This window comes from Scyliorhinus canicula, chromosome 10 (genome assembly GCF_902713615.1).
Source record: "Scyliorhinus canicula chromosome 10, sScyCan1.1, whole genome shotgun sequence".
Classification (NCBI taxonomy): domain Eukaryota; kingdom Metazoa; phylum Chordata; class Chondrichthyes; order Carcharhiniformes; family Scyliorhinidae; genus Scyliorhinus; species Scyliorhinus canicula.
Window position 1 is genome coordinate 160,639,297 of NC_052155.1, and position 12,722 is coordinate 160,652,018.

Consider the following 12,722-nt stretch of genomic DNA (forward strand, 5'->3'; position numbering starts at 1 on the left):
GATGTACCTTGTCTAATACTGTTAGACTTTTGTACATTTCTATGAGATCCCGTCTCACTTTTTGGAACTCTAATGAATTTAGTCCTAACTGTGAATCTCCTCCACATGGCAGCCCTGCCATCCCTGGAATCACCCTGATGACCTTTGCTGCACGCCATAGCGAGATCATCCTTCCTCAGATAAGGACACTAAAATTGCACACTTTATTCTAGGTGGGGCCTTCCAGACTCCCCTGTACAATTGCAGTAAAACATCCCTATTCCTGTACTCCAATCCTCCTCGCTATGAAGCCTAAAATTTGCCGCCTTTACTGCCTGCTGTACCTGCGCCCTTACTTTCAGGGAGCATAAGGATACCCCAAGGTCCCGTTGAGTAATCCACGTCCCTCAATTTACACCCATTCAAGTAATAATCTGCTTTCCTATTTTTGCTACCAAAGGAGATAATATCACATTTACCCACATTTTACTGCAGCTGCCCACTCACTCAGCCTGACCAAATTAGTCTGAAACGTCTTTGCATCCTCCTCACAGCTCCCCCCCCCCCACCCAACTTTGTGTCAACTGCAAATTTGGAGATAATACACTTAGTTCCCTCGTTCAAACCCTGCAGCTGACCGATCATTAAGGAATGAGGTGAGAGCTGGGCAGGTTTATGGAGGGGATGGTGGATCTGTGGAGGATTGGGCACCCGCATGTGTACAGGGTATATTCCTGGATTGACTTTTGTTTTGTGGTGAGCTGAGCGGTGCTGATGGGGATGGAAGGAGCGGAATATGCGGGATTAATGATTTTGGACCGTGCTCTGCACTATATGGACATGAGACTTTGTTTGAGTCAAGCGCAGGGGCTGGTGTGGAGGTTGGATTTGAGGTTTTCGGCAGACAAGGGGTTCTGTGGGAAGGTGGCAGTGGCGAAGAATTATGTTGAGCTCATTCAGAATGGGGAGGTATCAGCGACCACATATTTTCAGAGGCCTTGAAGGCGGTGGTCCGGGTGGGAAATTATTTCATTGGCCCATGGATAGGACGGGGAGGGAGAGGAAGCGGCGATTGTTTGAGATAGTGGTGGGTAGGAGGTACTCCCAGGAAGGAAGGAGATGCTGGTGGAAAGAAAGAGGCTGCAGGGGCTCTTTTGACTGGTTGACAACGGGAAGGGTGGTGGGTCAGCTGTGGCGGGCGTGGGGGATGCAGTATGAGTATGGGAAGAAAGCGAGTTTGCTAAACTTAATTATGACCCTGTTGGCGGGGGGAGAAAGGGAGGCCCAGTTCCCGGAGGTGATTAACCCGGGGTATTTTGGGCTGCACAGGGAAACGAGGCAAGGATGTCCATTGTCCCTGATATATTTTGCGTTGGCGATTGAACCCTGGATGATGGCATTTCGGGCCTTGGCTGAGTGGTGAAGAATTGTGAAGGGGTCAGGGAGCACTGGGTGTCTTGTATGCCAATGACCCTACTTAAGCCCACGCCACCCTGGAGCTGTGAGGTTAAGCATGATTGACTATTCCGGTTTGTTTGATGAAAGATTTGATTCTTTCGATATGTGTATTTAATACGTTTTCCTTTCTGTACCGCTGTGCAAGTAAATAACTCATTCTAATTCTGTGGGGAAGCCTTTCTGGTGGCTTGTCTTTCCATGGAACACATTTGAAGTGTCAGATTGTGTAAATCAAAGCAGCACGTTTGAAGAGCTGTGACTGATTCCTTGTGATCTTTCCGTAGGATATCCCTGTGAATATCAAGTTCTGCTTTGAAGGAATGGAGGAGTCTGGATCAGAAGGTCTTGACGACCTTGTGTATGCTCGCAAAGACACCTTTTTCAAGGGTGTAGATTTTGTCTGCATTTCCGACAATTATTGGCTTGGCAAGAAAAAACCCTGTATTACGTATGGTCTTCGAGGTATCTGCTACTTCTTTGTGGAGGTACATCGCGCTGTTTTCTGGGAGGGGCGGTTTTTGTTCTTCAAAATGTTTCAAGATGAATTTTATGCCTGTTAAATTAAGTGTTGCTTAATTTATATCCAGGCGTTTTTTAAATTCCAGATTCGATATGCAGCAGCGTCTTTAGGTTTTAAAAATAGAAAACGTTCAGCAGGTTGAGGCAGCATCTTTGGAGATGGAAGCAAATAGCAATATTTCAGATCGATGGCCTTGCACTGAAGTTGCAAGTGCAGAGGCAGGGAGTAATAGGATTGTGGGAGGGCGGGACTGATTAAATGAAGGAAGTGACCACTGTGCAAAGCCAAAGGAGGCTTGTAATGAAATGCATAAAGATACAGAGAAGATGTAAAAATATTTTATTTCCGATGTCTAGCATCCAAGTATTTTGCCTTTTTATTTTGGTTCTGGATCAGTGTAGTGAAAGCTTTATGGAAGCGCTGCGTTGGGTGTAACTGCTTTAGTACACCCTGTACCTCGGGCACTACATTTGGGTCAGATGCAGAATTGTGCTCTATTAGACATTGCAACAGTAACCTGGCAGCACAGGATGTAAATATGCCGTGTAAATATGAAGCAACAGATGTTAACATGTCGTGGTTTCAATGTCCAGGTTGAATGCTCCAATAAGGATCTGCACTCTGGTGTCTTTGGTGGTACCATCCATGAAGCGATGACAGACCTGATATATTTACTGGGTAAGAACTCATGAATTGATAACTCTACTGTAATTGGGCTGACCGTGATCAATCTAGTTTTAAATGGGTTTACAGAGATCGATCCAGTTTGTAATTAAAGACGGCCATGTATTCTAAATGTTGAATAAAGAATTTACAGCATGGGGAGAAATGAATGGAATCATGTCAACTGTGGGCCAAACAGCTTATTTGCTGGGCAGCACAGTGGTGAGCACTGTAGCTTCACAACTCCTAGGTAATTTGGACATTCTGAATTCTCCCTCCATGTATCCGAACAGGCGCCGGAATGTAGCGACTAGGGGCTTTTCACAGTAACTTCATTGCAGTGTTAATGTAAGCCTACTTGTGACAATAAAAAAATAATTAATACACTGGTCATTTAGATATATATTCTCTTGTAATGTCAGATCAGATTTCTTTTTTTAAACTCCTTATTTATTCAATTGCCACACAAGTAAGATGTTGATATCCTTTGATTGGGAGGAAGGGAACATTGGGGATGCTGTTCCTTTAGAAATTGATATGGTCAGCTTACATGCAAGGCCTCATCCTGGACTGTTTCTCCCACTACCTGCCCCCCCCCCCCCCCCAACATTCCAGACTTGCTAACAACAGGAAAGTTTGCAACACTGTTGTTTTATTGTTTAATTGAATAATATTTGCATAGAAGAGAGTTTCCAACACTTTTTTTTTTCTATTTGAAAAGATTTTTAAGTGTACTTTTGTTTTCGGAACCATCCCACTGCAGTCTGCTGAGTAAATGCAATACAAATATGACAACTAACTAGTTCTCTGCAGTGATGTTTTTCTACAATTAACAAAAACCCTTGAGTTAAGGTCATTAACTTGTAAAGCCCTTAAACGTGGCTCCGGTGGGTCCAAAGATCTGGGCTCAAATCTCCTGGTTTCTGGATGGTTGAACCTTGGAAGACTCCTCTGAAGTCCCAACACAAGGATTCTGCAGAAATTGCCTGGGAAAGTTTAACTTCCGATAGCCAATAATAACCTGACATTTCGCAATTTATAGAATTTCCAGTGCCGAAGGAGGCCATTCGGACCATCAAGCCTGCACTGGTTCTTGGAAAGAGCATCCTACTGTAGCCCATTCCTCCATCCTATCCCTGTAACCCTACCTCACCTTTTTGGAGACTTAAGGGCAATTTATCATGATCAATCCACCTAACCTGCACATCTTTGGTCTGTGGGAGGAAACCCATGCAGACACTGGGAGAACGTACAGACTCCGCACAGACAGTGACCCAAACCGGGAATCGAACCGGAGACCCTGGAGCTGTGAAGCAGCTGTGCTAACCACTGTGCTACCATGCTGCCCACAAACACGTCCACCACATTTGCAATGTGAATCACTGATTCGAAAAAAAAAAGGGAATGAGATGCACCAGGAATTTTCCATATTTAAAATTTTCGAGAAGAGGGTAGACTTTTATATGTTCTCTGTGCTCAAAGGCTTAATTATAGAGCTAGCCGGCTTTGAGTTCCTAAAACTCTTCAGCCTGTGTTTGCTTGGCATTTGTGATGCTGACTGCATGTTGTTTGATGCAGAGGCACTAAAACTTGTAGGCATGTCATGCCAATTGTCTAACAAAATCCCGACTTTGAATAGGCAAATTGGTGGACAGAAAGGGGAAAATTCTCATTCCTCGTGTTGATGAATCAGTGGCGCCACTCATGGAGGATGAAAAGACGTTGTACGATAAAATAGACTTTGATATGGAAGAATACTGTAAAGACACAGGTGCCTGTAAGCTGCTGCATGACACTAAGGTACGTTTATATGTCATTAAACTTTTCTGTAGGCAGTTGTTTTAATGCAGGTGTGTTTTTCTGAATTGCTTACTCCTCTTTTTATGTACACGTGATGTGAATCTGAAGGGAACTGAAACTGCAATAATTTAAACAATTGTATGTGTCTATATCTGCACTGGTTAAAACTGTTCATACTGACCTGGATCTTGCAGTCAGTGGCAAATGAATGGCAGTCGCTATGGCACTTAGACTTGCCCATTGAATTTGAGCTTTTAATCTTAGCGGCAGCGCCCCCTTCAGGAGATGAAGAACAGGGGAAGCAACTGAGTGACTCCTTAACCAGTCAGATAGATTCAGTGTAAAAGCAAATTAAAGACTAACTAGGATTGAATGAGAGATAGACAAACGGCAAGTTTTAAAAAAAAAAGGTTGTTTTATTTTAAATTAATTTTTTTAGATTTCCAAAAATAATTGAAACTCAGCATTTGAAATAGTAAAATTTCCATGTCTGAGAGGCGATTTGGCAGTAATTTAAAATTTGATTACAATCACTAGCTTTTCCTGGCATGTTTAGCGGATACCCAAGCACTTCATCTTCACAACTTTCATGTGTTTGAAGGCTGGGTGTCTCGACCTGGTAACTGATGTATGAGAGTGGGGACACCGGAAGTTGCTGGTTTGGTGAGCACTGATAACTTCTTGCTGCAAAATCCAGTCCATTCATTTTCAATTCTTGTACCATGGAGATCGGGTTGATCAATTAGCACAGTTTAGGTGTTTCAAGATGACATCAGCTCGGGTGATCCACTTGGAGCAATACCAGGGGCGGGATTCTCCAAGCCGAAATCGCCATGGGCGCGGGCCGGAGAATGGCTGTCGACGGCGAAATCCGGTGCAACGCCGCTCCCGCAATTCTCCGGTCCCTCGAGAAATGCCGTGAATGGTGCGCGGTTGATGTGGTAGGGGGTCACTGACTGAGGCCCCTGCAGCGATTCTCCAAGTGTAACTGGCTGAGTTCCCGACGGCGTGGTTCTCTTGCGGGGGGGGTCCACGGTGTGGGTCCGCCAAGCGCGCGCGTGGACCCCTGACTGGAAGTGCAGGGCCCTGTATCGGCAGCTGGAGCTGCGAGGACTACTCCGGAGTCCTTCGAGCCCCCTCCAGGTAAGAAAAAATCTCCGGACTTTCCTGAAGAAAGTCCAGAGTGATTCCGTTGCGTTTTCACGCTGGAGTTGGGTCGTAGCCCCATTATTGGAGAATCCCGCCCCAGGTTCTTAATTACAGGAACCTCAAAGTTGCCTATTAATATTCAGAAGAGTTGACTTTTACAGAGCGAAGAAAACTATCCCCTGCACGGAAGACAGGGTGGCACAGTGGTTAGCATTGCTGCCTCACAACGTCAGGGACCCCAGTTTGATTCCGACCTCGGGTGACTGTGCGATTGCACATTCTCCCCGTGTCTGCTTGGGCTTCCTCCTACAGTCCAAAGATGTGCAGATTGGTGAATTGCTCATGCTAATATTGCCCATAATTGGGACTGCGGGCATTAGGCCTATGTAGGGTGCTCTCTCTGAGCAAGGCCGGTGCAGACCCGATGGGCCGAATGGCCTCCTGCACTGTAGGGATTCTATGAAGTTGATGCTGATATTAAGCCAACAATTGCTGTTACAGAATGTAAATAAGTAGAATTGTTTTCCGAGGTTTGTATGAACTCTGACTGAATCACATTAGACCATATTGAAAATACCTTGAGGCCTAGCATTTCTGTGGCTACCACCTTTGGTTTCAAACCTACAAAAAACAATGCTGTTTTTGGAACCAAGTTGAAAATGCATACAGAATTGTACAGTATCGGTTGGTTTTTGCTGTAAGGATTTGAGAAGTTTTTTTGACTTGGCACGAAATGCGATGTTGCAACTTTGACACCACATCAATATATGCAGCAATCAAGAACAAATCTGCCATTTGATGTTCAATACATCCGACCTAGTGAACATCAGTGTTCATTAGGTGAATATTAAGCTTGTTAAATATCCTGTATGCTTTGGTGCTCACTTCTGTCAAAAACTATGACCCCTTTGATTATCGTCCGCAGCAACAAATTCTGATGCACAGATGGAGATACCCATCCTTGTCTATACATGGAATCGAGGGGGCTTTTGCTGGTTCCGGAGCTAAAACAGTCATCCCTAGGAAAGTTATTGGGAAGTTTTCTATTCGACTGGTGCCCAACATGGATCCAGAAGTGGTTGAAAAGCAGGTACAGTGGAATGAACAATCTTTTGATTTAGTCTTGCACTATGTCTTCTCAGTCACCTTCCATAGACCCTGTGCACTTCACAGAATCTCCTTCGATCCCCTGATTCATTTGTACATTCTGCTAAGACAATGAGCACCCTTGGAAAAATTCTGGTACTTTTAACTCCTCCTAAGCTGCTGGAATATATTTGACCAAGTTATCCACTGATTAACTGCTTGGTTACTGGAACCAGGTGACTTGAACTGTATGTTCAATTGTATATTCTTTGACCTGGGGTGCCCTGATACAAAACAAGCCAAGACTTGATGGAATCAAAGTCCCCTCCCAGTTTAAACAAGATTGGGTAGTATTAATTTATTTATCGGTAGAAACGAGAAATATAATGATGAATAATCAGCATGGATGGATTTCAAAAGGGGAAATCTAGCTTGACCTTCCTTATTGAATTCTTTGTTTATTCTCTCTGCTGCCTCCTCAATGGTAATGCCATAATGTAATTTTTGATAAGGTACCCATAATAGGCTAATTAATAAGATCAATAAACGTATGAGGTTTAGTTACGAGTTAGCAAGTAATGTTCAGCACAGAAAAGTGAGGAAGTATGTTTTGATGGGAAGAATAGAGAGGTGATTTATTATTTGGAAGGTGCCAATCTAGGGTGAAGGGGAGGAACAATAGCATCTCTTGTGTACAAATACATCAGTCATTAAAAACAGGCCAGCGAAGCCATAAAAAGGCGCACACTAGCTTTCATTCCTAATGGGATGGAATAAAAGTAGAAAAGTCATGCTCCAACTGTTTCGAGCCGTGGTTAGAATATTCTGAGTCACTTATGTCTGAATATATGAAGAAGCCAATCATATTAATAAGAAATTCAAATATATCTAAGCAGATTAAAGGAATATTTTCTGATTAGTGAGTTATGGTGAATGCTTTTCCAAGGATCTGTACGAGAGCATTAGCTTTTCACTATAATTATTGAGAGTTATGTCTCCAAGTTGGCAGATGGTACTAAATTAGCAGGCACAGTAGATTGTGCAGATGAAAGCAACAAGTTATAAAGGGGCATCGACAGGCTGATAGTGTGTGCAGAACTCCAGCAATTGAAATTGTGTTCTGTCATCCATTTTTGAGTTTGCAGTAATGCTATCTTTAAGGAGTTACATTAGAACCATTAGTAATGGTGTGGTGTTTATGCTGGTTAAGTAATTGTATATTGCTTCTTTTCTTCTATCGCAGACTTGCTACTTTAGACCCCAGTGTTTGCTGATGACAAACAGAAATCTGGGGAAAGAAAATATTTTCGTGCCAACAGCTGAATCCACCATAGCCTGTTGTTTTTTTTTTGTTTAACCCAAATTCCAGAAAAGTATTAGGAGGCAATCGTCCACTATTCAATATATTTTGAAAAAATGAACTTGCCTTTATATACAGAGTTTTCAGTTTTTATATTGGAAACAATGCTACGCACCCACATCTGGAGACCTGCTGCATCCAGTTGTGATCAGTGGGAGGTCATTAAACCACTAACGAGGGGTGGAGGATGTTCTAAAAACATCCCATCCTCAAACAATGGAGGATCTCAGCATGTCTGCAAAAGAAGAGGCTGGAGCATTTGCAATCCGTACCTGACAAAATGGAAAATATGACTGGGTGTGTCCGCTCCATCCCCCACCTCCATCTCAAAATCCATTCCAACCAATTACCACCCCATGAAAAAATGAAGAAAATTTACTAACATACATCTTAGTCAATTAATTACTTTTGAGCAGTGCCGTTGGTTTCCTCATTTACCTACAAAAAGAACAATTGCGCCGACTTGTAACTCCAACAGCGGTGAATGATATTTGTTGGCTTAATAGTATATTGGTTAGAAATATGTTTTGAGAGCTGTGTTACATTGGTCATTTCGCTTTGCTCCAATTCCCCTCGTTAAATCCCATGCTGAGTGACAAAGTGGAACCTGATTACAGATTATAGTAGATCAAAAGTCACGGAGGGATTTGGATACTTTCTGTGTAATATAAATTGCAGTTTTCCAACTTTTTCTCTCCCTCCCATTTCCCTTCCCCCTTCTATTCATTTGATTTTTTTTTTTGTTGCTATTTAGGTGGTGGATTACATCAAAAAAATCTTTGCTGAATATGGGAGTCCCAACTCATTGAAGGTCTACATGGGTCATGGTGCAAAGGCCTGGTTGGCAGATTGTAACCATCCTCATTACCAAGCTGGCAAGAATGCAATGAAAACAGGTTGGTGAAGGAATTTGAATACTTGCTCTGTATTAGTGACCTTAAACATGCTAATACCTGCACAAGTCATCCAGACCTTGTACAGTAGTTAAAGTTGTACTAACCTGGTACGGTGTGAAGAGCAGATTTAACAATTGAGACAGCTTAGAACATAGAACATAGAACAGTACAGCACAGAACAGGCCCTTCGGCCCTCGATGTTGTGCCGAACAATGATCACCCCACTTAAACCCACGTAACCAGTATACCCGTAACCCAACAATCCCCCCATTAACCTTACACTACGGGCAATTTAGCATGGCCAATCGACCTAACCCGCACATCTTTGGACTGTGGGAGGAAACCGGAGCACCCGGAGGAAACCCACGCGCACACGGGGAGGACGTGCAGACTCCACACAGACAGTGACCCAGCCAGGAATCGAACCTGGGACCCTGGAGCTGTGAAGCATTGATGCTAACCACCATGCTACCGTGAGGCCCCAGCTTGTATCTGAATTATGCAGTTTCAGATTACAGTATTGGTGCTTTATCACGATTACTTGTATAATGAATACTTCATATTTATTTGTGCACGTGAGACTGTGTGCATTGGAGCTGCGTTAAATTATTAAAATTCACAACCAACTGATAACCTGCAAATTTTATAATCTACTTAATTTCAATAACCTGTTCTCCATCTTCTATCATGTTGAGCCCTTTGCAATCTGAATGGAAAGTGTTTCAAAAACAACTCTCCAATCATTGGTCTTTGCACTAACAAAAGTGACTTGAAAGGAAGCTGGTGTATTTTCTTATTCAATATTGGCTCCTAGGTTAAACAAATCTTTGGTGTGAACACAAGCCCATATGGATGTCAGCTTTTGATACCAGATACCATCTCCCCAACAAACTTTGTTAACATGCCAGGAACAATTGGCCTAAGGAATTCTACAAAACAATATGTAACCTGTAAAAGTGAGCTTAAATTGCTGTGACCAGCTTTGTAATTGTGAAGTTTCCTATTCTAAAATAACATTAAACACTCCAAAACATTAAGACCTTTTTTTAAAAAAAAATTTAGATTACCCAATTATTTTTTCCAATTAAGGGGCAATTTAGCATGGCCAATCCACCTACTCTGCACATTTTTGGGTTGTGGGGTCGAAACCCACGCAGACACGGGGAGAATGTGCAAACTCCACACGGACAGTGACCCAGAGCCGGGATCGAACCTGGGACCTCAGCGCCGTGAGGCGGTTGTGCTAACCACTAGGCCACCGTGCTGCCCTAACATTAAGACCTTTAATGTATCTGCGCCTCAATTTCCTGTTGCACTAACGATTGAATTCCTGCAATGAAGAAGGAGGCCATTCAGCCCATCAAGTCTGCACCAACCCTCTGAAAGAGCACTCTACCTAGACAACACTCCCCTGCCCTATCCCCATAATCCCACCTAACCTGCACATATTTGGACTGTGGGAGGAAACTGGAGCACCCAGAAGAAACCCACGCAGGCAGGCAAGGAAAAAGTACGCAAATTCCACATGGCCACCCAAGGCCGGAATTGAACCTGGGTCCCTAGCACTGAGGCAGCAGTGCTTAACCACTGTACCACTGTGCCATGGCCAATGTTGCATATTTTTACCACCTAAAGACATTTCTCCGGAATTCCCTTTTAGATTTATTAGTGATTGATTATCTTATTAATTTGCCTTTTTATTTTTTGCCCCCCCCCCACCACCACCAGTAGAAACTGTCATTATTTGAAAGGCTTAAATCTATAGAAAAAGCCCCAGGCTGTTCAGTCTTTCATGATGATTATAACCTCATATTCTGGTAACATTCTTGTGAATCTTTTTGGACCTTCTCCAGTGCCTGTATACTCCCTCTGTAATATAAAGACCAGAATTGTGCATCATAATCCAATGTGGGGCCTGAATCATAAATTTACCGTGACTTCACTGCTTTTCCAGCTCTGGAAATGAACTCCATTGTTTGGTTTTATGTTTTATTTTCTATGCCTTTGTTCACCATTACTTTTAATGATTGGTGAATCTGTGCCTCTGCAACATTTTCTTCCTCTATCCCCACTTCGTCTCTTCCCTAAGCTTTAAGTGGCATAATGGTTAGCACTGCTGCCTCACAGCGCCAGGGATCCGGGTTCAATTACGACCTCGGGTGACTGTGCCTGCAAAGGTTTCCTCGGGTGCTCTGGTTTCCTCCCACAGTCCAAAGGTGTGCAGGTTAGGTGGACTGGAAATTGCCCCTAGATGGGGTTATGGGGATAGGGGGGGGGTTGGGTCTAGTTAGGGTGCCCCTTTAGGGGAGGGAGGGTTGGTTCAGACTCGATGGGCCGAATGTCCTCCTCCTGCACTGTAGGGGTTCTAAGATTCTATGATAAGTGCATGTGACCTAATTTTTCCAACCAAAATGCACCAGCTCTCACTTATCAATTTTAAAATTCATGAGCCAGTTAAGCATCCATTTTCAAGTTTATTAATGCATTCCTGTATTTTGTCATATTTTCCTGTTGTTACTTAACTGCCGCTCCCCACGCCCTGTCCCACCCCAAACAATTTGGCGCTGTCGCAAAATTAGAAATCTTGGTGATTGCCAAATCCAAATCATTGTAAATTGTGAACAGTAGGCCCCACACCAGTTGCTGTGCAACGCCACTACCCACCTTCTGCCTGCCACTCTGTGTAGCTGCTCTTAACCCTGACTCTTTGTAGAGAGATATTTTGTTATGCGTCCTGGCTCATTCCCTATGATGTTAGTTGTGAATCTAGTATGATCTGGTAGAATGAATAACTTAGCGAAGACCTTTATTAAAAATCCAGATATTTTACTTTCATTACATTATCCTTGTATGCTGCTTCAGATAATTCAATAAGGTTGGTCAAGCATAACCTTCTGTTCTGACTTTGTTTCTTGATGGGTTTTCTTTTTTGAGTAAAGATTCTATTTTTTTTTCTTTTCTTCATTGTGACATTCAGTTAACTGTTCTCTAGATCTCTGGACCTGGTCTATTGCCTTTTTTTTGATTAACGTTCGCTGCTTGCCAATTGTCTGGCACTATTCCCTTTCCTAATGAATTGTTATGCAAGTGTAATGGTGACACTTCCCTAACTTGTGTTGGATGTAGTTGTTTGAACCAGAGCAAAATACTGTGGATGCTGGGAATCTGAAAAACAAGCAGGGAAAGATGGAACTATTCAGCAAGTCTGACAGCTTTTGAGTTGACACTTCAGGTCGAACTTTTAAGAGGTTAGAAATCTGATGGGTTCAAAGGAAAGGAGGGAGGGAGGGTGAATAAAAGAACAAAAATGTTCTGTGTTAGAATGAGTAACAAAAGACTTGACAATGCAAAACCAATGTCTAGAGAAGGTGCCAATGGCAGAATAATGAAGAGCTAGTTTTGAAAGCAAAAAATGGGAGAAAAATGAATAAACTAAAAGTTGTTGTTGAATTAGAAGTTTCACCTTGACCCCACAAAGAAAATATTTGAAACTCCACAATATCTCCCCAAAACCTTGCAACTTACTGGTTACTAAATTGTACCCGACAAGAGGGACGCTCTAGTTATAGAGTAAGAAGTCTTACAACACCAGGTTAAAGTCCAACAGGTTTGTTTCAAACACGAGCTTTCGGAGCACGGCTCCTTCTTCAGGTGAATGGCAAGCCATTCACCTGAAGAAGGAGCCGTGCTCCGAAAGCTCGTGTTTGAAACAAACCTGTTGGACTTTAACCTGGTGTTGTAAGACTTCTTACTGTGCTCACCCCAGTCCAACGCCGGCATCTCCACATCATGTCTAGTTATAGATGCAGTG

At 43.0% G+C, this 12,722-nt stretch overlaps 1 protein-coding gene across 2 annotated transcripts in view; it reads left to right on the forward strand.

Moving 5' to 3' along the window:
• The window catches only part of LOC119972742 (cytosolic non-specific dipeptidase-like), a 37,916-nt gene that overhangs the window by 21,320 nt on the left and 3,874 nt on the right, over positions 1-12,722 (forward strand). For both annotated transcript variants that reach the window (XM_038810051.1, XM_038810052.1), the window contains exons 6-10: positions 1,722-1,922; positions 2,551-2,635; positions 4,260-4,420; positions 6,495-6,659; positions 8,770-8,911. In XM_038810051.1, coding sequence (XP_038665979.1) covers positions 1,722-1,922; positions 2,551-2,635; positions 4,260-4,420; positions 6,495-6,659; positions 8,770-8,911 — 754 coding nt within the window. The remainder of the gene's footprint in view (positions 1-1,721; positions 1,923-2,550; positions 2,636-4,259; positions 4,421-6,494; positions 6,660-8,769; positions 8,912-12,722) is intronic.